The sequence below is a fragment of the Ips typographus genome, linkage group LG4, assembly GCF_016097725.1.
Source record: "Ips typographus isolate SLU linkage group LG4, UJ_Ityp_2.0, whole genome shotgun sequence".
In the NCBI taxonomy this organism is placed as follows: Eukaryota; Metazoa; Arthropoda; class Insecta; order Coleoptera; family Curculionidae; genus Ips; species Ips typographus.
Genome location: NC_138425.1, coordinates 10419488 through 10440319, shown reverse-complemented (window position 1 = coordinate 10440319; position 20832 = coordinate 10419488). Strand labels below are relative to the sequence as shown.

General features: G+C 33.4%; 6 protein-coding genes across 12 annotated transcripts; 2 read left to right on the top strand and 4 right to left on the bottom strand.

Moving 5' to 3' along the window:
- Positions 1 to 143: 143 nt before the first annotated feature.
- On the bottom strand, positions 144 to 3933 carry BBS9 (Bardet-Biedl syndrome 9). Of its 2 annotated transcripts, XM_081976920.1 has the most exons (12): positions 3668 to 3933; positions 3527 to 3615; positions 2694 to 2958; positions 2382 to 2635; positions 2025 to 2327; positions 1736 to 1958; positions 1438 to 1685; positions 1326 to 1385; positions 1105 to 1241; positions 736 to 1041; positions 470 to 680; positions 144 to 419 (listed from the first exon to the last, which is right to left on the bottom strand). In XM_081976920.1, exons 1-12 carry the CDS (start codon positions 3931 to 3933, stop codon positions 256 to 258), a joined length of 2526 nt encoding a protein of 841 aa, XP_081833046.1. In that variant the 3' UTR covers positions 144 to 255. The 2 variants fall into 2 exon arrangements, with proteins under 2 accessions (XP_081833046.1, XP_081833045.1); XM_081976919.1 differs by having other exon boundaries at positions 1105 to 1385.
- Positions 3347 to 11116, top strand: LOC145727394 (uncharacterized). Of its 2 annotated transcripts, none has more exons than XM_081976918.1 (8): positions 3347 to 3449; positions 7077 to 7116; positions 7172 to 7220; positions 7281 to 7339; positions 7432 to 10402; positions 10455 to 10583; positions 10640 to 10789; positions 10847 to 11116. In XM_081976918.1, the coding sequence occupies exons 1-8, from the start codon at positions 3408 to 3410 to the stop codon at positions 11028 to 11030; spliced, it is 3624 nt and encodes a 1207-aa protein (XP_081833044.1). In that variant the 5' UTR covers positions 3347 to 3407; the 3' UTR covers positions 11031 to 11116. The 2 variants fall into 2 exon arrangements, with proteins under 2 accessions (XP_081833044.1, XP_081833043.1); XM_081976917.1 differs by lacking the exon at positions 3347 to 3449 and adding an exon at positions 6617 to 6986.
- LOC145727398 (pleckstrin homology domain-containing family A member 3-like) lies at positions 4168 to 6067 on the bottom strand. Of its 2 annotated transcripts, none has more exons than XM_081976928.1 (7): positions 5940 to 6067; positions 5805 to 5851; positions 5140 to 5256; positions 4919 to 5092; positions 4727 to 4848; positions 4477 to 4623; positions 4168 to 4416 (listed from the first exon to the last, which is right to left on the bottom strand). In XM_081976928.1, exons 2-7 carry the CDS (start codon positions 5842 to 5844, stop codon positions 4384 to 4386), a joined length of 633 nt encoding a protein of 210 aa, XP_081833054.1. In that variant the 5' UTR covers positions 5845 to 5851; positions 5940 to 6067; the 3' UTR covers positions 4168 to 4383. The 2 variants fall into 2 exon arrangements, with proteins under 2 accessions (XP_081833054.1, XP_081833055.1); XM_081976929.1 differs by having other exon boundaries at positions 4940 to 5092; positions 5940 to 6066.
- On the bottom strand, positions 11098 to 12395 carry cold (coiled). Its single transcript, XM_081976931.1, has 4 exons — positions 12158 to 12395; positions 11923 to 12063; positions 11642 to 11799; positions 11098 to 11530 (listed from the first exon to the last, which is right to left on the bottom strand). The coding sequence occupies exons 1-4, from the start codon at positions 12213 to 12215 to the stop codon at positions 11456 to 11458; spliced, it is 432 nt and encodes a 143-aa protein (XP_081833057.1). The 5' UTR covers positions 12216 to 12395; the 3' UTR covers positions 11098 to 11455.
- An 860-nt stretch (positions 12396 to 13255) lies between these two features.
- Positions 13256 to 14035, top strand: LOC145727399 (uncharacterized). The gene is made up of 3 exons (XM_081976930.1): positions 13256 to 13428; positions 13483 to 13617; positions 13672 to 14035. Exons 1-3 carry the CDS (start codon positions 13383 to 13385, stop codon positions 13956 to 13958), a joined length of 468 nt encoding a protein of 155 aa, XP_081833056.1. The 5' UTR covers positions 13256 to 13382; the 3' UTR covers positions 13959 to 14035.
- Positions 14033 to 20080, bottom strand: LOC145727396 (uncharacterized). Of its 4 annotated transcripts, none has more exons than XM_081976921.1 (13): positions 19862 to 20080; positions 19248 to 19805; positions 18918 to 19193; positions 18598 to 18865; positions 18162 to 18380; positions 17921 to 18015; positions 17652 to 17865; positions 17419 to 17608; positions 17250 to 17364; positions 17123 to 17197; positions 16856 to 17036; positions 14462 to 14736; positions 14033 to 14404 (listed from the first exon to the last, which is right to left on the bottom strand). In XM_081976921.1, exons 2-13 carry the CDS (start codon positions 19803 to 19805, stop codon positions 14273 to 14275), a joined length of 2598 nt encoding a protein of 865 aa, XP_081833047.1. In that variant the 5' UTR covers positions 19862 to 20080; the 3' UTR covers positions 14033 to 14272. The 4 variants fall into 4 exon arrangements, with proteins under 4 accessions (XP_081833047.1, XP_081833051.1, XP_081833048.1 ...); XM_081976925.1 differs by having other exon boundaries at positions 17123 to 17185; XM_081976922.1 differs by having other exon boundaries at positions 17419 to 17602.
- Between the last annotated feature and the right edge of the window lie 752 nt (positions 20081 to 20832).

The following is a 20832-nucleotide window of genomic DNA, read 5'->3' as shown; positions in this document are numbered from 1 at the left end:
CTTATCCGGCAACGAGACTTGCTCAAGACCGGCTACAAGACCTAACAAGCAATTAACAAAGTTTAAAACTTGATGGAAAAGTAATTAGAAACCAACACTGGGAGTTTTGGGTTATTTAGACGATTGTAATCACACACCACTGGTTTCCTTAACTTTGGTGTGTCACCTGTATTTGTAAGTAGGTATCGTGTCATAAAGATTTAAATAAAGCCAGAAAAATTAGTTTTTTTAGATAAATATAATTTTAGCAGAACATCATTTTGAACTGTCCTCCATCTCCTCTTGTTCATTAACTTTATGACGTTTCATCAAACTTTTTCTTGCTGAAATCAGTCTCGAACTGAACTCACCATACTGACTTCCTATTGGTTTCTCCAATTTACTTTCTTCTTGAGACTCTTCCTGTTTGTCTGAATGTTCTAAAATAGAACACAATAAAAAAACGTTTAGTACAAAAGTAAACCAGCACCTTTATCTTCTAAAACAGCTTCCGAAGATATTTTCAATCGACTCAATTTAGGCAGCCTGTCTAGAACTTGCGTCAAGTGTTTTTCAAACTTTGCCAAGTCTTTGACTTCATCAAAACTGGTATGCGGTGCCCTCAATCTATCCTTTTCAGTTTTTGCCATTACAGTTCTCAATAGAAAACATAGTGAGGCATCCATCACATCTTCCCAAGCCTGTAATTATAATTCTGGTTTAACCCAGCAGCCACAATTTTATGGATCAGCTTGCCTGAGCATCCATGTCATGAACTTCTAACGAAAATGCCGATTTTATGCTAATCAATTGTTCAGTATCTATATCAAAAAAATCTACTAGTTGTTTTACTAAACTTAATGCACAAGATAAGTCGGTCTGTGCTTTTGTTAAATTGTCGAGCTCATTTTCCAACTTATCAGTCACTTCAAGTACATCTGCATAAGTGTCGTTGAGTAAAAGCTCCAGAGACTTGAGAGAAATTGGATTTTTCGCTCTGTATTTTGTTATAAGACGTTTTTGGATTAACCTAAATTGGGAGCTCAACTGCGACAAATCATTCTAAAAACGTCTCTTACTCTAATTTGCACGAAACAAATAGTGACAATAAAACCTGCTCTTTACCTGCAATAATTTAACTCTCTGTTTAGCTGAAAAGTGCTCGTTGACGTACTTTAAAATTTCTGGAGTAGGAAGTGAAGAATTGATATAGATTTTACAGTCCGGGGATCCACTTTTAAGACGGGTTGTAAGCTGTTCCACTAGAACACTCAACATTGTAAAACAGTCTGATTGAATGCGATATTTATCAGATGATTTGGCAAGAAGAATAGTGCCAACACTACCTGACGGACTTTTGAAACCAACAGAATTAAACGAGGAAAATGACTCGTCATTACTATATTCTGCAAAAAAAATCAGTAAATAACATATTGATTTTATAAGAGCAGTACATGCCTGAAAATAATTTTTGCATTCCAATTGGACCTTGACTACTACTAAGAGTAAGTTTATGTTTATTGTCCTTTTCAGCATCGCAAAGTTCTAAAATTAAAATAACGGGTAACATCACCATTTTCGTAATGGTACGAGGAACTCCAAAATTGTTTATCACAGAAACTTTTACATCCACTTGTAGTGACGGAACATCCAAAGCTTCGTCCAGGAAAACGTGACTTGACACATTTAACGAGTCAGTTAAATTACTACAAGTTTATATAATGTACAAGCTTGGCAGTTTCAGTGAAAAACTTACCTGAAAAAGTGGATGTTGGGGACAACCTTTAACGGTCTATAAACAGCTAAAGAAATTTGAACTTCCTGAAAAACCACATGCGGCTTTAAATGAATTTGAATTTCGCACATGTAATTGCTGGCGGCGTTTTTAATGTTATGCTCAAAAGTGCAAATCTCAATTTGTGAGTTAACTGTAACAGTTGTTATTAAGTCTTTTTCGATTTGGTTTTGCATAGAGGCATCTGTCAATGTCATTATAAAATTAGTTGTTCACACACTACTCTTATACCAATTTGTTAGTGACTTGCCATTATTGTTATAACTGGAAAGTATCTTTTCCAAATTAGCCAATTCTTTCTCAGCTTGCGCAAAATCAATTTCCTGTAAATTTAAGGGAGGAGCCACAAAGAAACTGGGTTCAGTTCCTAAATAGCAACACTCCAAACGACCTTCTTCTCCCAACAAAACTAATGCTCCTTTAATTTCCTTTAAAAACGCTCTGCTAATAGCTATGGGAAGAAAATCCAAATGGGCTGACCATTTTAACGTCGTATTTTCATACACAAGTAGCACACTAGTTTCAGAAATCAATAAAATGAGTAAATTATTTTCTGAAATTTTTTTCAGTTAATCATTAAGAACTACAAGGTTTACTAGAGAGTTACCTATAACATAGCAATTCATGCAAATTGGACTGTAACCTAATTTGTTCATAAATCTCAATCTTCCCGAATCGGTGAGACAGAATAAATTTTTCTCTCCAAGCACAACCAAACGACTTTCATTGTTAACGACATCATTAATAACCTGAATATCTATAACAGCCTCGTTTAGATCAAATTGCCATTCACTGACTATTTTCGGTTTCGCATAGATTGGAGCCGTGGATTCGTCAGCGGATTCTGAAAGAACTTTATACCTAAAAAATCAATGGCATATTAAAATATAAAGCACAAAATTTTTCTTGAGTTAGTTACCTGTAACATACAATTCCCCAGTTACAACTCACAGTGATAAAACTATCATTTTTGACAATATAAGCTAAAGGTCCTGGTAGTAAAAAATCGGGTAAACCAACATGAGTGATTTGGGTATCTTGTTCAAAGAATGTTAACATTCCATCTAGTGATTGGACGCAGATGAAATCGCGGTTTTGGTGTCCACCAAACGGTCCGATAGCAAAATTGTAAGCTGTTTTACGGAGTTTATGCTCGTAGAGTGACTCTAAGTAATTTTGATCTCCTAGAAAACCAGTTGAAAAATGTAAGTTTAGTCCTGTCAGTGAAACAGAATAATACATTTCATGGATTGATTTGGTTTTAAAAGGACTGTAGCTAGAAATAATATTTGGAGGTATTTTTTGATTACTTTTGCGATTAATCAACTGGTGTAAACACAATTGATCTACATTAAAAAAACACTTGACAAGGAAGACAAACATTATCTGATTGTATTTTATATCACTTCCTTTCCTGATAACAATTTAATATAATAATTACTTTTACTTGTACATTATGATTCTTCATTTATGTAACTGACATATAACGAGAGATTAACAATCTGCAGGCCTATTAATATAAACAATTTAAATCCTAATTTATTTATTAAAGCGTTTAGGATTGACACAGTTGAATGGAACGCATCGTATGAAATAGTGCCAATGGTGCGCGCCGGTGTATTAAAATAGAATAATGCCGATGGTGGAACCTGATATCTGCTTGATGTATGTTAACGTAAGTACAAGAAAATCTGATTATACAACAGCTTGAGTAGAATGATAATAATTTGAAGTACCCACTAATAAACTTACCAAGTTCTGCTTTCCCAGGAACACAGGTCAAAGAATAAACAGACAACAGTTTTGGTTGCAAAATAGCTAAATGTGTTGTATGGCTTCCTCTACAAAATTTTAAACTTCATAACTAAATGAGAAATTAACAGATTCACGTACGAAACCAGTCGTCCGCTACCAATTTGCAAAATTGGAACATCAAATATTTTCTCCACTATCACATCATTAGGATGGAACCCAGCAAATTTACCATCATCGTTTGCACGGCAATTGGGACTAAATATTCTCAAAACTCCGCTCTGGCTGCCCGTTATCACGTAGTCGTAATCCGAATTGAGTTTTGATACAATCAAAGAGCTTTGATCGAAATACTCGTCGTCTTCACTGGAAGTGGTCCAGAATTGGCGTGATTTGAATAAGGACATGTCCAATTAGTACTGAATACACTTTCCAGCTAAAACATATTGCCGACATGTGATGCAGGGAGAATCCTAATGAACAATGAAGGTGAATGTAAACACGAAATAATCAATAACCACAATGTTGGTTGCTAACAAAGTTTCGATTTTTTTGTCTGGTGTTGTAAAGGGGGTTAATGGCATTTCATATAGAATTGATTGATTAAGAGAAACTTTGTAGGTAGTAAATAAAATGCATAATAATATAAAATTATTTAATTTACGAAACATCAGTAATATAATAACATTATCCTAAATACAACAATAGTAACACACAAATAAATAAGAATCTTAATTCATATTATTCTCAGACTGTAATGTTCTCATTACTATAATGGTAATATACACAGAATAATATAGAAACATATAGTACGGATTTGGTTAATACATTTTGGTTTGATGAAGTAATTCAATTATTCAAGAATCGCCAGAATTAGATCTTTTCAGGCCCTAAAAATAAAAAAAAATCACCAAAAATTTGCACATTTTTCAAATATATGAAAATCACACCTGTAACATAGGGAAATGGGGTAAAATAATTTCGTTACTATAAGGAGGATTGTATGTTACAGTTGAAGACAATTTCATGCACTCATCCAATGTTTTTATAAAAGTATCGCATGTAACACCTAAAAGACGGGTGGTTTCATCCATATCCTAAAAAAAGTATTCTTTTGGTGACAATAAATAAGAGAAAATTCAATAACAAAGTTTCAAAACAATAAAAACTGATTATAATCAATGGGAAAGTAAATTGTACCTCAATTTGTGGACCTCCTGAAGATTGGGCGGAAGTTTTAATAACATGAACTTGCTGCATAAGCAAATCACAATAAAGTTTCAGTTCTGATTTTTTGGTTTTTAGGGCATCTGGATTTTTTGCTACAATATAAAATTAATTAGTTGACAAACCAAATGTTTTCTATTTAGAATCAAATGAAAAATTACATACTATCTGTGTAAACAGACTCACTATTTTCCTTTCCCTTTCTATTAGACACACATGCTTTGGCTGTACCTAAAGCAACTAACCACTGCTGACGTTCTTGTGGTGTTGCAGCTTTTAAGTACATGTGCTGGTCACCTGGTATGACTAAATCCATTCGCGAGTGATCAATAGGGCTCACTAGATAAAAACCATTATAAAAGTTAAAGATATGCTTTACATCATACCATTTATTTCACATGCTTGGACCTTCATAGAGCCCTTACAACCTTGATTGACTTCATCCTGAGATTTGTAATAACTTAGAATGCCATTTTCTAAGATAAACCATCTGGTTTGCCAACCTGAAAATTGCAAATAAGTTTTTTGAAACCCAATAGTTTTAGTATCAGTATTAATCAATTAGCACATGTAAAACATCTTCACTTAACTTCATATAGGTATAAGCTTTAGTGCTGTTACATTTACTCTGTTTTCACTATAATAATTTTCTCTGAAATTTACTATTTGCAGTATGGTTTATTTATTAACCAAATCTTTATTATAGAATGTTTCATAATTCACAAATTTGTTCAGCTTTTTAAAGAAAGTTTCAACACACAAAATTAAGCAATGATTATGATTGAATTGAAATAAACATGTTGAAACTTACACCAGAATTTTATGATTTTGTAATAATGTCAAATGTTAAAATAAGTGATCAAATGGTTGCCCTATACTGTAAAGTACCTATAATAACTGCTTCTATATAAAAAGCAAATTGATATCTAAGACATAGGTTTTATTAATACTTTAGACCAAAAAAAATTTGATACTATTTGAAACCATTAAAACACTAAATTATTTATATAAAGTATATAGACTTATGGCATGTATTGTGGTCAAACCTTACCATTCCAATAATTTGTCCACTTCCAAAGAACACCTTCCATAAGTTAACTAGAAACCAACAGTGGAAAAGATTACACTTGTGTCAAAAACATATAAATTCTTAAAAATAACATAAATTGTGTTAATGTGTACTTACAAATATTAATGTCATACAATTTTAACTCCTGAAAAAAAAACTACAAGTCGTTTATTTGCAATTTTTCAATATTTATTTACTAAACACTTTTAAATGTTGATGTAAAATGTCAAAGTTTAAAAAAAATTGATGACGTATCTAAGTGAGGTTAAGAATTCGTAACTTTTCTTTGTGCATTTTCATTTATTTCTGGTCAATCACGTGTCAACATACGAGGTAGGCATAACTGTGCCACGTGACACAATACAAGAGAGTTTGTCATTTGTCAAGTATTGCCTGTGCGTTTTTTACTTAGAGATGGTAATAAGGACTAGATAGGACATAAAGTAACTTTATTCTTTCCTTTTTTTCTTATAACTTGAATATTGTCTTGAATATTTGTACCTATGGCAAGCATTAAGTAGGAATGTTTTGTTAATGCCAATTTTAGCAAAATTAAACATTTTTTTTCGTAATATGATATTACAAAAATTACTTTATTTGATTGCGTCTTTGATTACATATCCTGATAAAATATTGACTGAAATTTAACACCTTCGAATAACACTATGATGTATGGCTTTGCATTCTGAGAACAGAATCATATTAGATAATTTTCAATATCACTGGCAGTGAACTTTAACCAATTTTATTGATACATATTTAAATTGGATCGCGAGAACTGCTCCCATATGCATACCTCATAGCAGCATCGACACTGTTTGCTATAAATAGAGCTTTATTCATTTCTAAATTACTTATTATATTAATTTACGTCGATCTTTGAAATTTATTCGCGTTTCTCTGTACCGAGCTCGACTGAAATGCGTATTTTGTTAAACAATACTAGCAGAGTGTAGTACGCTTATTTAAACGAATTAAAAACGCTCCAATATTAAATTAATTGTAACGCTTTGTGACGTTGTACTGTTTCGGTTTAAAAGTGAATATTTTTAGATTTTTGGAAGCTATGAAATAATAAGCGTTTGGCTTATAATCAGTCGCGTATGTTCATTTCTATAGACAATGAATTTTGTTACCAGTGTTTTCAAAAAATACATCAACAAGGTAAACAGAGTGTACTTATTCACAAGCTTATACAAAACTCAAAAATCATCAAAATTTGTGTGACTAACAATAACGACTGTTTTGTTTCAGAATGAAAGTAATTCGACAGATAATGGACTAGGCAAACAAGGTAAGATAAGCTTACCATTGATAAATCGTTAAAAACAAAAAGTTTACTAAAATAGTGCCTGGGGAATTACCTGCATCAACGACCGCCATTCAACCACCAGAAAGGTATTACTTAACACTCTCTTATTACCATAAAACTCTAAAACCATCACTTACCTTTTGCAGCTTAAACAAAAGCGATGAAGAAGAGTTTCAGGATGCTGCCACAACATCCAGTCCACCAGGTAAATGTATAAAAATCATTGAAATAGTATAGTGACTACCTACCTCAATTGTTTTTGTGATTGTGAACCATATAGTTTATATTTGATTGCAGATAATCCACAACAAGCAATATCCATCAGCAGCAATACTGTTACAAATCAGGATATCCAATCACCAGAGATCAGTCATCAACAGCAAAATAGGTTTTCCTCTACTTCTGCACTCACAGAACCAGATTCTTTGGATACCAGTATTATTGACAGTTTAGATGAACTCCAACAAGATGAAAACTTTGATGAAAGTAATTTAATTGATAGTATTGAAATACCTCAATTAATTGATGGAATCAATGAGTATGAGCAGGTACTACAAGATAACAAAAAGAGTTCAAAAGAATTTATTGCTTCAGAATCCACTTCAGAAGAAATTGAGACTCAGATTGCAAGTCATTTAGAAGATGAGGCATCACGTAAAGGCGCACTAGAACAATTAATTCGAAGTGTTAATGAAACGTTGGTGTTGAATGATTCCTCACTGAATAATACATTAATTAAGGACATACAATCAGATTTACGTAGTAAAGAACTTAATCACCATTCAGATACCGCAGCAGATACTGATACAAGTCCTGAAAAAGCAACTGTTAACCATTCTTCTAGAGACTCAATTCAGTCAAATGAAGCACACAATAGTAGCTGTAACCCAACTGAGTCTATGCCACAGGAACTATCTGATGGATTACCTGCCAAACCGCAAACAACTCAACACAATGTCGATCAGTTAAGTGGCGAACAATTGCAGCCAACCACACCACAAGAAAAACAATTTACAGTTGACAATAATCTAATAACAGAAACCAAAGATGCAAACAAAACAGATGAAATACAACTCGATAATAATTCTATTAATGAAAACGTCCATCATAGAACAGAAGAAGAACTGGCTTCTAACGCCACTGACCTCGCTTATGAAAGACAGGAAACAAAAGAGTTTGAAAAATTGGAGGAATTAGCTTCCTCATTCAAGCTTGAAATTGACGATATATTGGATTATTTAGTGGCCAAATCCACAAGTCCAACTCAGGAAAGTAAACATGAGTTACAACTTGAACCAGATCAAAAACCACCACTAATTGAAGCTGTGCCTCCGGAAGTATTGTTACAGGAAATTGCATCACTTCCGCTCCCAGACGAAGATGATTCTCCCTTAGAAACAAATAAGACATTTTTCCGGCAAGACACTGGTGAATTTGAAGCTATAGAAAAACAGTGTTTGCTGGATGTTCAGAATGAGAAAAAGCTCAGTGAAGTTCCTGAAGAAAATTCTAGCAATGCTGATGCAGGTGAAGCAGTAAAGCAAATAAATGATGAGTTAGAGTCAAAATTAGTTGCTAAAAACTGTGAAAAAACTGCAACTCCAGTTGAAAGTCCTTCTATTGGACTGGAAAAAAATAAAACAAATGGTGAAAAACTTATTTCAGAAACTGTTAAAAGTAATGAAGTAAAGTCAGCGCAAAATGAAAGAGAGCAGTCAGAGGCCATACTTATTGATTTGATGGCAGAAAAATTTAGTGTTCCTCAAGTTGTCAATTCTGAGAGTAAAACTCCAGTTCATGAAGAGAATAAAACCCTTAGTCGGCAAGATACACACGATGATGATTCTCCCTTAGAAACAAATAAGACGTTTTTCCGGCAAGACACTGGTGAATTTGAAGCTATAGAAAAACAGTGTTTGCTGGACGTTCTGAATGAGAAAAAGCTCAGTGAAGTTCCTGAAGAAAATTCTAGCAATGCTGATGCAGGTGAAGCAGTAAAGCAAATAAATGATGAGTTAGAGTCAAAATTAGTTGCTAAAAACTGTGAAAAAACTGCAACTCCAATTGAAAGTCCTTCTACCGAACTGGAAAATAAAACGAATGGTGGAAAAATTGTTTCAGAAACTATTAAAAGTAATGAAGTCGTAAAGTCAACGCAAAATGAAACAGACCAATCAGAGGCCATACTTCTTGATCTGATGGCAGAAAAATTTAGTGTTCTTCAAGGTGCCAATTCTGAGAGTAAAACTCCAGTTCAGCAGGAGAATAAAACCTTTTGTCGGCAAGATACACACGAGTTTGAGATTATGGAAAAACAATATATGCTAGAAACACAAAAAGAAAAAAATTCAGATAAACTAGACAAAGTTTCGGAAATACTGAAAGATGTGACTAAAACAGAGGACTATGTGAACGACAGTTCTAGCAGCAGTGCTGACACTGTTATTGCGGTTGATGAACGTACCAAAAGTGGTGTTAAAGAAGAAGTGATACAGGATAATGCAGAACACTCAGACAAGAATTCTTTGGATGAAAAAACACTCACAGAAGTTGTCAAAGAGAGTACTGTTAAAACTTCAGCTGGTGATAACTGCCAAATTAAAGGATTGGCTAATAAAGTTCCTGTAGCAAATGAAAGTGAAATTTTTCAGGAAAGTAAACCCAGTGAGACGAAAAACAGCGTTATGGCTACAAGTTTTCGTAGCAGTGAGGAAATTAGTGCTTCAAGTATCTCAGAGAATCCTCAAGTTAAAGAAAACAATTCTGTTAAAGTACAGGAAAACGTTGTTGCTGCTTTAAATACAGTAGCTGATATTGCTACTTTGGACATTGATAATCAAATAGCAGGAATTCCAAAAGAGAGTAAATTACAAGATGAAGTGATATTGAAAGAATCTCATAACTTATTAGGTGAAGGATTTTCTAAAAGCAGTGATGCAACAGATGACAAAGAAACCTTAATAAGCTCAGATAACAAACTTGATGCTCCCAGTACAAAATCAGTTGACCCCACACTAGAAAATAATGTAAATCAAGTAGATCCAAGGAAAAAACCAGTGAAACCACAATTCAAAAAACAGAACAGAAAATCAGAAACTAGAAATAAAGCAGAGGTTCGACCTACTGTTAGGGCTAATAAACCAATCCCAACTCAAAAAATTGACCCACAAAATGACATCATATGCAAAGTTGGTCATGAGGAGGACTCGGTCGCAAAACTGACAAATATTTCACAGTGTGACGGAACAAATATTGTCTCAAAAATGAAGTACGTATAAACTTTGACTAATACAAATTATATTATTTTTTTATTTGTCCAGGCAAATGGTTACAGAATATGAGAAGCAAATTTCAATGCAGGCTGCGGAACTTGAAAGGCTCCGAAACGAGGCTGACATGAATGTGCGGCATTTCACTAATACTGAAATGGCTTTTTCCGATTTATTTGAGTGAGTTGGTGGCAATAACAGGGTTCTGTGGCACTAAATACACTTTGTGATTAAAGGAAATATGAAAAATCCAAAGCTGTCATTGCAGTATATCGGCGAAATGAAGATATTTTGTTGGAAAACATTGAAACAGCAGAAGAGCAATTAGTGCAGCTGGAATCTAAATGCCAAACAATGAAACAACAATCCATGACAGAAATTCGAAGGTAATTGTTAATAAAAGCTTTTACAGATATTTCATAAGATTAAATATTTTCCTCTAGTGCTGAGTATCAAGTAAACCAAGAAAAGGAAAAGTACAAACGTGACATATCAAAAATGCAGGGACAAATAAAAAGACTGGAAATCAAAGCCTCATCTCTGGAACTTGCCTTGAAGCAAAAAAATGATGAGTGCCAGGCTTTAGCAGCTTTATGCGATGACATAACAGGAAGGACAACCAATTGAATCAAATTATTAACCAGCCGTGATTTATTTAATGTTATCAGTATTTTAAGGTGAGAAATAAAATGTATTTTGTCAAATAACATAAATTTTATGCCAGTGTATAAATATATAAAACTAAAGAGATCCAAAAAAATTACAATGACACATAAATACTGCTTAACAGTTGTCAAGTTTAATGTAAAAAAGTGTAAAAAGGCAATCAATATAAAAACATAAATAATTTCAATAATTGGACGGAATAGTATAAAGTCAGAGTTGCACAATAATTACATTTGGAATGTAAATAAATTCATTGAGGTGTCTATTTTAAAGACATAATTCTTACATATAAAAAGGCCAATTTTCTGTGATAAAATAAACACCTCAAATCAATGTATTTTGCCATAAATCTAGTATGAACACTTTGTACACCTACAAAATTATTTTTACAAAATCAGTTTACTTACAATGAAAGATGCTAGGAGGATTGCAGATGACTTCTCTAAGTAAGAAGCTTTTGACTGAAATAAAGTATGAAATCAATAGAGTTGAATCATGTTTTTATATCAAGTTTTTAGCTTTTTTAACCAAGATTTAATTTTTTTAAATTTCAATAAATATCAAATACTTACTATAATGTAGTAGTTACATCTATCTCCTTTACAGCACTCTGAACATTTCCAGTCTTCATACCAAATGTGAGTGCAAGCCACCATATTGCTGCTTCTGTATTTCTCACACTTGTCTTTGGCAGCACAACTTTTTGAAACATAGTACTGTTTCAGGGCTCCTAAATTAGTAGAAAATGCAATTTCAAGTTATATTTTGTTCATCATAATAATGTTTTGATTAATATTAATTATGAATGTAGGTAGGTAATTTAAACTATTTACTGTAATTAGTAATTAATTACCTTGTTGCCAATAAGGGGTGGATCCCCATTTAATTTCAGACAAGCAAACATCCTCACCAGGATTGCAGGTTTGTATAGTAGTTACACATTTGCCTTTATTGTCCTCCTGGTTATCACACACATAACATTCAAGAGCTGCACCTAAAAATATAAAGCTTATACTAACTACTGTGTGGGTAGAAGTATTGACTACTCCTTCAAGTGTTATTACTTTTAAAATCCTTTTAGTACTTACTGTAATGAACACATAAAGCTAGACTGTAGATGAACATACACATTGGCTGCCACTTCATTTTTTTATTAGAGATATTACGTTATCTAAACCGGACTAAAAACATACAAATTTTGAGGAAACTTGTTTATATTTATTAAGTTAGTAATAAGAACAATAAATTAAAAATAAATATTTTTATTAACAAAACAAAACATTAAAACGGGGGTCAGCGTCAATGTCAACACGCCCAACAGTTAACATTATGACAGACCCAAAAGTTTTTAAATTTGACAATCCCGTCTGTCATCGGTCAATTTGCTAGGGATGTGCGAGTAATAGAATTGCATTTTGAAGTAAAAAAATTATTTCTGCAACAAAATTGCCAACAAATCAGACAAGGCTGAAAATCGGTTCCGCAATAGCTAATGAATCAATTTATGTAGTAGTTAAAACGTAGTTTGAAGAAAATTGAATTTTGGTTCCAAAAAAGGTAGCAGGGGTACAGCCTTACTATTTTGATGACCGAAAAGTTTAACATGTTGAACACGCATTTTAACATTTTGCTTTTCAGCCTCGTCGGATCTGCGGAAATAATTTTTCAGTTACAAATAAGTACTAGTACAAAAAGTCGGTTAACACGAAAACATAACATTTTACTATGCAACCACAAATACGACAGGCTACATATAAATGGTTGCATACTTTACTTCGCAATAAACGGTACCTTTTTACCGTTGGTCAAAAAATTTTCCAGAATTTGATTAGAATTCAACTTCGATTTATTCTTTAAAAGGCATAACTTTTCATAAAAGAGGCAAATAAATTAATAATTTTTGACCACTTAAAAAAGGTCTATTTAATATGGTACTTTACTTTGATCAATTTGATTCGTCAGCCTCAAATTTCCTATTCACCTATGATGTTCAGAGGAAAATACAAGACTGTGTAATAACATGTGCAGCTGAAGCTAATTTAAATAAACACTAATATGACGATTATTCTCAGAAATGGTAATAAAAAAAAACTTTTCTTCCCCTACTTTATTTTAAAATCGATCAATTCGTCGCGCCAAAACTCTCCGGAAAATTGCCAGCGTATGTCCCGCATGCATTTTCCTGTTTCCCGATATTCTGCAAACCTTCGTAAAGTGCTCGGCGTTTGAGGGGGAGGGCGTACAAAGGGAGAACCTTCCCGCTCAATACAAACGTGATTCTTTAGTAAATTAAGGTCAAAAATCCGGTTAAACATGTGTATTGTTAAAAATATTTCCGCTTTACTTCCTGTGTTGATTAGTAAGTGTTTAATAATTGGATTGTCATTAACTAGCTTTTTTTAATTATTATTAGGTGTGTCTATTGTTGCTTCATCAGATTTGTCTTGTTATCAATGCATCAAATATGGTGAAGATGAGTGTGACGCTAGAGATTTGAAGCCCTGTGATCCAGCATTTGACCGTTGTGCTACGCATATAGACAAAAGCGGTATTTTTAATTGCTCTAATTATTATCTTTGCAGTTAATTAGTGGCAGTTTTAGACAAAACAGGTTTGGTAATTAATAGAAAATGTGGATTGGCGCCCTGTACTTTTGACGATGAATTGATGGCTAAAGGCTTGGGAATGAACTGCGACAGAAGCAAAGAAAATTATTCCTGTACCTTTTGCTGTAAAGGCGATGGATGTAACCGTAATGGAGCTTCCTGTAACTCTACTTGGAGTAGGATGGTGTTGCTAGCCGTAATCGTGCTAATGTGTGTCCTGAACGTTGCTAAAGATTTCATATCACCTTATGTAATGGAGGAAAATTCAAACTTTAAAAAGTGAATATATTTTTATCCAAACATAACTATGGTTTTACTACTTTTTAGGTAAAAAGGTCAAATAAAATATTTTTAAAATTATTGAAGTATTTTTTCATTGATTTATTGGTAATCCTGTCACTGAAACACCAATCGGCACAATAATAATTACTCACGTTCCTATCATAAGCTCTCCTATTTGAGCTAATGCAAGTGGTCTCTTAAAAAAGATTGTAACTTAAAATTGCCAAAAAGTAGATACAATAATAGCAGGTGGAGAAAACAATTAATTTTGCCTCCATAATAGAATAACTGGTCAAACTTAATATGCATAAATTTTTAAAATAACGTCATACAATTTTGTAGTGGAGGAGGATATTCACCTGGTTGACCCGAAGCTTGGATCTGCTGGGAAGATTGCACTGCTGCCATTGCCATAGAAACGGGCGTGGTAGACGGATGATATGGAACCTGAATTCAGTTCAATTGTCAGCAATCAAAAAAGCCAAACAAAAAATTCCAACTTGCCGTAGTGTTATGATGAAACCGAGGATCTAGCATCATGGCAGCAGCTACAGCAGCTGCTGTTGACGTGGCTGTGGAATGATTGGACCTGGCGAGCATCACGTGACTGCTATTGTGACTGGCGCTGCCCGAACCAGAACGCTGGCTGTGACTAGCTACAGCCGCCGCTGCCGTCGTTGCTAGTAGCTGATTATGGATGTTGTGCGCATGCGAATGGGCGTGGTGAAAGTCACTAGCGTGATCCGCAAAGTGGTGGGGGTATGCGGCCGCATTAATGGCTATTAAATTTTATTAAGTAAATTATTGTATATTGTGATTAATATAAGTACAATCATTTTATATTATTTTTGTTTTTAATATACAATAATTTACTGAGCAATTGAATGTATTTTACTGAAATTGTATTATATACTACTATATTATTAGGTAACTATTTTCGGAATGAACGCAAATTAAACAACTAAATGATAAGTTTCAACACCAGGATACAGGAGATCCAAAAAATCAGTGATTTCTGACTTTGCGTCACATCTCATTTCATTAGACAAAGATCGACAAAACTGTGTGTTTTATAACATCGTACTACCAGCTATTGTCAGCTTGACGGATCAATTAATGTCAGGCTATTTTGACGTTTTTATCAGTTTCGTAAATAAATAAGTCTAAGAAACTAAGTCACCACAAGGCTATCAACCAGGATAAACCAATCATACCTACGATATTTTGGACACATCTCAAATCGGTTCCGCAATAGCTAATGAATCAATTTATGTAGTAGTTAAAACGTAGTTTGAAGAAAATTGAATTTTGGTTCCAAAAAAGGTAGCAGGGGTACAGCCTTACTATTTTGATGACCGAAAAGTTTAACATGTTGAACACGCATTTTAACATTTTGCTTTTCAGCCTCGTCGGATCTGCGGAAATAATTTTTCAGTTACAAATAAGTACTAGTAGAACTCAAGGAGAACGAATGGGCTGAAAAAACTTATTGTGGAGGGAAAGATTAGTGGTAAACAACCACAAGGAATGTCTCCGACGCGCTGGGTGGATCAAACCAAAGAAATTATTGGTCACGGTCTGCAAGAAGCTTCTCTTGCAGCTCAGGACAGAGCAGGATGGAGAAATACGATCCGAGCAATAGAAACATAATGTCACCATGCTCTCCCGAGAGCAAAAAGGACAAGAGAGAGAAATAAATAATGAGAGTCGTCTTGAATAGAGCAGTTTTGTGCGCAAAATATCTTTCAAGTACAGTGAAAAGTAGCTGGAAAAACATTATTAACGCTAAAAGCTGCTGTGTTTTTTATTAACGTGCGGTCTGTTGATGCCACATTTTAAATGGGGTTTCCGATGCTTTAGTCATTTCGGAATCTACTGTCCAAAGAATCAGCTTGAACGGTGTATTTGCTATTCAGTGAGTTTTTTGAACGAAACGTTAATATACAGGTATGATAATTTCATAGGAAATTATATTATATTATTATTATTACAACACCAGCTTATCATTAATAAAATTTGCTTGAAATATGTCGCTATCTTAACCCCTTTCCCCATAAGAAATGAGAGACCGTAGTAAGCGAAAATAGATCATAATACATTTTTTTAAATAAATAAATTAGGAAACTATGCATTTTCTAAAAAAATATATGATTTTGATATCTCAGCATATTGCTCCAAAAGTCATCTTCAGAAGACTTAAATATTTCATTTCATGCAGGTAATGATGGGCAAAAACATCAGGTCGGTTCAAATTTGCTTGAAATAAGTCACTGTCCTAATGAGTTTGAGGCAAAAGAACTAAAAGTGGTAACAAGCAAAAATTGCAAACGTTAAGAAAAATAAAACCAGTAGTTTTTGAAATATTTGCAATATTTCAGACCTCTTGGACACCCTGTATAATTTATTGTTTGTGTCTTAAGTTTTAACTTAAAACTATCATTTTGACAATCAATCAATATCACATTTAACTACCGACATACGTTTTTTGCTGGTGATTGTCACGCAACAGTCAGGAGTCGCTGAACAGAGAGTACTCAAAGTTACTCTAATTTTTAAAAGAACATCAAAATTAAAAAAAAAACTTTTAAAACCTATTTTAATTTATCAACAAACTCGAAATCTTCTAAAATGTACTTCTCAAGTACTGAACCTCCTGAATATTGTGAACTTAAATCAGCTGAAAATAGTTTAAATTCTCGACAAATGCTCTGAGTACGCCCAAAATGTTGAAGAACACTCTGTGATCTAAAGTAAGAGCTTAGCCTATTATTTTAGAGGAAAGGAGATAACCTATATTAGCTTGTTGGGTATCTTATAGATTTAGGAGGCTTATGTCATTACTAACCTTGTACTGTTCAGAAATACATTTTTTTAAATAAAATAAGAAAAATCAGTTACCTGCTGTTGGTGTTGTATGACTCTGATGATGCATGATAAGTTCTTGAATTTCAGGACCGGCAATACTTTGACTAACTGTGGAATTACTAGTGGTACTGCTGGATTGTGTAAAACTAACTGAAGTATTGCTTATGTTTGTTGAACCACTTGAAGTAACTGCTGGGGAACTCTCTTGATTACTCTAAGAAAACAAATGTATATTCTAAAAACATCCGGAAAAAATTCTGATAGTACTGTAGTGAGTGGTTTTATAGCGCGGAAACTTACTTGAGATTTTGGTCTGCCTGATGACGTAGAACTAGAAGTTGAACCGTTCCTCAATGGCCGGGCCTTATATGGAACCTGTTACGTTACTATAGAGAGTCAACCTCACTTAATATTATTGGTACTTTACCTTAGCTGAAGCGTTCTCTCCGTGGTGCCTGGTAAAATGTTCTTTCAGTTTATCTCTTCTAGAACTAGCATAATCACAACTGGAGCACTTAAAGGGCTTTTCTTCTAAATGGATTCTAAAAATTACCAACAAATAGCAATCATACAATACTTCTTATGTTAAGTATCACCTTTCATGTCTAACAAGATGGGATTTCTCCATAAATCCTCTCCCACACACTGAGCAAGCGTGAGGCCTCGCCCCACCCACGTTACTACCACTATTATGAGTTTTCGAATGAATAGCTAACTGGCTTTTCTTTGAAGTGGTGTACTTGCAATGCGGGTAAGAGCAACGAAATACCTCACCTGTAACTGCAACTAATTTCAACTAAAAATATGTTTTCTAAATAATGTGACCAACCTGTATGAATCCTTTTGTGAGCTACCATGTGACTCAGAAATTTAGTGTGAAAACCGCAAGTGTCGCATGTTAACGATTTTTCATTGGAATGAGTTAGAACATGCGCCTCAAGATTCTGCTTGAATCTAAAGGCTTTAAAGCATTGCTCACATTTGTAGGTTTTTTCAGGAGTGTGAATTTTCATGTGCGACACGTAATTATGTTTTTGGCGACACTGAAAATAGTTTATTTTGTGGTAAAACCACTTAAAGTTAGAAAGGGTGTGTTACCTTAAAGGAACAAAAGGTGCACTGATAAATTGACTCATCTAAATGTTGAGCTCTGTGAGTTATTAACTTGGAAATTTGTTCAGTGTTATATTCACCTAAAAGCAAAAGTTTGGTCTAGATTAAGAGCTGGTACTCAATAAAAACAAATATAACAAACATCATATTTACAAAAGAGAATAGCAGAAAAAAATTACTACTTTTTAGACAGTTGTAAAAAATACATCTTTGAGTTTAGACTTACAGTAATCACATTTAAAAGGAGGACCACTAAAGTGGGTTTTCATATGATTTAAGTAGTCACCATGATACTGACAAACAAAAGAGCAAATTCCACATTTGTATGTCACATCTTTAGCATGGCTCAGAGCAAGATGTTGTTCCAACAAAAGACTGTCATTGATTGTGGCGAAACAAATGGGACATTTTATGCCAACTTTTTCATCATTATCTTCAGCATTACCTGAAATGTTATATGGCATTTTAGAATGCATTTAAGAGTGGTTAATACTTCAATAATAATATAACACTTCTAATACTGTTCAATAAAATATATTTCCTGTAATAATGGATAAGATTTCAGAAAAATATCAAAAATAGCATTTCTCAATTCAAAATTTTACCTTTTAACATAAAATGCCTGTAACATATTACCTACACATTATAAACAAAAATCTTACCTTCAGATTCTTCTTTTTCATTTTCATTGAGTGAAATCTGCTGTTTTTTACAAGTCAACATTTTCAGAGCTGCCATTCTGAGATTAGGTTTCAATCCAAACAGCATCAATTTCTTCAAAATCAGTCTTTTTTGATCCCTCAATCGAGCTTTCACTTTGACAGAGTTTAAAACATTCTGAGATGCATTATTCTCTGTTTTTTCTGTGATGACAATTTTCTCCCCTTTATTTGAGTCTTGGTCTTGGTTTTTTGTGTCATTAATTACCATCTATGATTTATTTTATGTGTTTACTAGGTCAACAAAACTGATTTAGTCTTACCTGTCCATACTTTGCCTGCAAAACTTCATATCTGGTCTTAAAGCTTGACAATGTCCAGCTATTTTGTGCCAGGTAGTCTAAAAATTTGAAGAGACACATTTCACTTTTTGAATATAAAATGCTAGTGTCTAAATGTTTAAACACTTCTGCAGGTTCTAAGTTGTTAGTGTAAAAGCATCTAACCAATTTTTCAAAATACTTTTCCCTTTTTTCTAGGTCTATTAACACCCATTTTGACAAAACTGCTAATGCCTTTTGGGTTGTTAGTATAAAGTTCTGGAAGGGGTTATCATAAATGTTAGTAAGGTTAAAAATTATAAAATACAGTACCTTGTTTCTAAAAAAATCTTGCAATTCCTTTGAACTGAGTCTTCCAATCTCTTCACCATCACAAACATTATCTATATGACTAGCTATCCAATTCTCTACTATATTACCTAAGTGTTTCAATTTAAAGCGCTGAGTTAAAAAGTAGGTAAATAGACAATTATCTAAATTTAACTTAGTCCCCAAAAACTCTATACAATATTCTATTATTTTGGTTAATATAAAATGATCTGCGAGTTTGAGGAGTTCCTCTACATTGGAGTGTCTTACAGTAATCTCTCCTGTGTACATAAAGCATAAAACATTATTAAATATCTCACTATCTAAACAATTCACTGTAAGCTGTTCTTTCACTACTTTATGATGTTTTAGTATGGAATCAAAATAAGGTGAACTACAAGCAAGCACATTGCGATGTGCCTTCAGGATTTTGTTATTTACATAGAGGGTAACATCACAAAATCTGTTTGTTCTCTTTTGTTCATAAAGTTTGTGGAACATTGAAGAGGATAGTTCCGAACAGTGGAATGTCATTGACCTATTATCTTCCATGATAATCATCTAAAAAACATTAAAAATTCCCTTTAAAAGCTTGTAAAGTATATTAAATGCATTACCTTGTAGGGTTGTAGATTTAAGCAGTTCTGACTGGTCAGAAAACCTTACCAGGTGGCCCCATCATATAACACCAGTTGTAGTTACATACTTTTAATATAGAAAACACTAAAAACGTATTACTTTCAGGTAAATTACTAGAAATGTGAGTTTATTTCATTGTTTGCTACATATTTTTAATAAAATTGAAATTAGAAATAAACAAATAAACGTCAAGGACGTCAATTCCTATCTGTCGACTGTCGAATTTTAGTAATTTGTCAAGCAGTATTTCAGTAGAGATGGGCGTTAGTTACGTTATAATGTCGATGGATGGTCGATCGATAGACACAGAGTGATAAATAGAGCTTATCTCTGACAGAGCTGTTTCTTGAGAGTAACCATACCATAACACACGTTAAACTCTTGTAGTATTTCTTGGTCACTCAATAGTCAATATCATACAATAGCTCCATGTAGGACCATGTCTAATGTCTACACTAAATTTATAGTCACCATTTCCTAATTTTACTCCCGTTTGCACCGTCGTTTTGTAAGCCGAGCTTAATTTAAGTGTGGGTCAGACTGTTACAGTACAGGTGAAAAAAGTCACACTAAACCACACTTAACTTAAGCTATGCTTAAAGTACGGCGGTGCAAATGGCGGTTAATCCTTTTCACCATGACATTTTAATAAATTCTAACTCTATTCTATAAAAAGAAGAATTTATTGTTCAAAGTAAGCATTTTACTTTAATTTTTTCATTTACAAGTATTGTGCTGCGTGATAAGCAACTATTCTTACAAAAATAACAATAAAAGGTTGCCTATCAATTATACGGCTAATGTAATCTTATAACTAAATTCTAATAAGTTTTTAAATGGTTACACGGTCAGTGTGTGTTAAATACAAGTTTCGGGTTAATTTGTGAAATAAAAGTACTGTCTTACAAATTTGTACACTGTATGTTTCAAAACAGATACCCTTAATTTT

What these genes read in the sequence shown, in the direction of transcription:
- LOC145727394 (XM_081976918.1), top strand. Translation starts at nt 3,408, where the DNA reads ATGCCGATGGTGGAACCTGATATCTGCTTGATGTATGTTAAC. An exon ending in AATATTGTCTCAAAAATGAA is followed by an intron (nt 10,403 to 10,454) that starts GTACGTATAAAC and finishes TTATTTGTCCAG; the next exon opens with GCAAATGGTTACAGAATATG. An exon ending in GCTTTTTCCGATTTATTTGA is followed by an intron (nt 10,584 to 10,639) that starts GTGAGTTGGTGG and finishes TTGTGATTAAAG; the next exon opens with GAAATATGAAAAATCCAAAG.
- BBS9 (XM_081976919.1), bottom strand. Translation starts at nt 3,933, where the DNA reads ATGTCCTTATTCAAATCACGCCAATTCTGGACCACTTCCAGTGAAGAC. An exon ending in CATGAATTGCTATGTTATAG is followed by an intron (nt 2,328 to 2,381) that starts GTAACTCTCTAG and finishes AAAAAATTTCAG; the next exon opens with AAAATAATTTACTCATTTTA. An exon ending in AATGCAAAAATTATTTTCAG is followed by an intron (nt 1,386 to 1,437) that starts GCATGTACTGCT and finishes TTTTTTTTGCAG; the next exon opens with AATATAGTAATGACGAGTCA.
- LOC145727398 (XM_081976928.1), bottom strand. Translation starts at nt 5,844, where the DNA reads ATGGAAGGTGTTCTTTGGAAGTGGACAAATTATTGGAATG. An exon ending in GTGGACAAATTATTGGAATG is followed by an intron (nt 5,257 to 5,804) that starts GTAAGGTTTGAC and finishes TGCAATTTTCAG; the next exon opens with GTTGGCAAACCAGATGGTTT. An exon ending in CCCATTTCCCTATGTTACAG is followed by an intron (nt 4,417 to 4,476) that starts GTGTGATTTTCA and finishes TTTTATTTTTAG; the next exon opens with GGCCTGAAAAGATCTAATTC.
- cold (XM_081976931.1), bottom strand. Translation starts at nt 12,215, where the DNA reads ATGAAGTGGCAGCCAATGTGTATGTTCATCTACAGTCTAGCTTTATGT. An exon ending in CACCCCTTATTGGCAACAAG is followed by an intron (nt 11,800 to 11,922) that starts GTAATTAATTAC and finishes CTACTAATTTAG; the next exon opens with GAGCCCTGAAACAGTACTAT. An exon ending in GATGTAACTACTACATTATA is followed by an intron (nt 11,531 to 11,641) that starts GTAAGTATTTGA and finishes ACTTTATTTCAG; the next exon opens with TCAAAAGCTTCTTACTTAGA.
- LOC145727399 (XM_081976930.1), top strand. Translation starts at nt 13,383, where the DNA reads ATGTGTATTGTTAAAAATATTTCCGCTTTACTTCCTGTGTTGATTA. An exon ending in TTTACTTCCTGTGTTGATTA is followed by an intron (nt 13,429 to 13,482) that starts GTAAGTGTTTAA and finishes AATTATTATTAG; the next exon opens with GTGTGTCTATTGTTGCTTCA. An exon ending in TACGCATATAGACAAAAGCG is followed by an intron (nt 13,618 to 13,671) that starts GTATTTTTAATT and finishes TGGCAGTTTTAG; the next exon opens with ACAAAACAGGTTTGGTAATT.
- LOC145727396 (XM_081976921.1), bottom strand. Translation starts at nt 19,805, where the DNA reads ATGATTATCATGGAAGATAATAGGTCAATGACATTCCACTGTTCGGAA. An exon ending in TCATACAACACCAACAGCAG is followed by an intron (nt 14,737 to 16,855) that starts GTAACTGATTTT and finishes AAAATTTAATAG; the next exon opens with CCATTAATGCGGCCGCATAC. An exon ending in GGTTTCATCATAACACTACG is followed by an intron (nt 14,405 to 14,461) that starts GCAAGTTGGAAT and finishes AACTGAATTCAG; the next exon opens with GTTCCATATCATCCGTCTAC.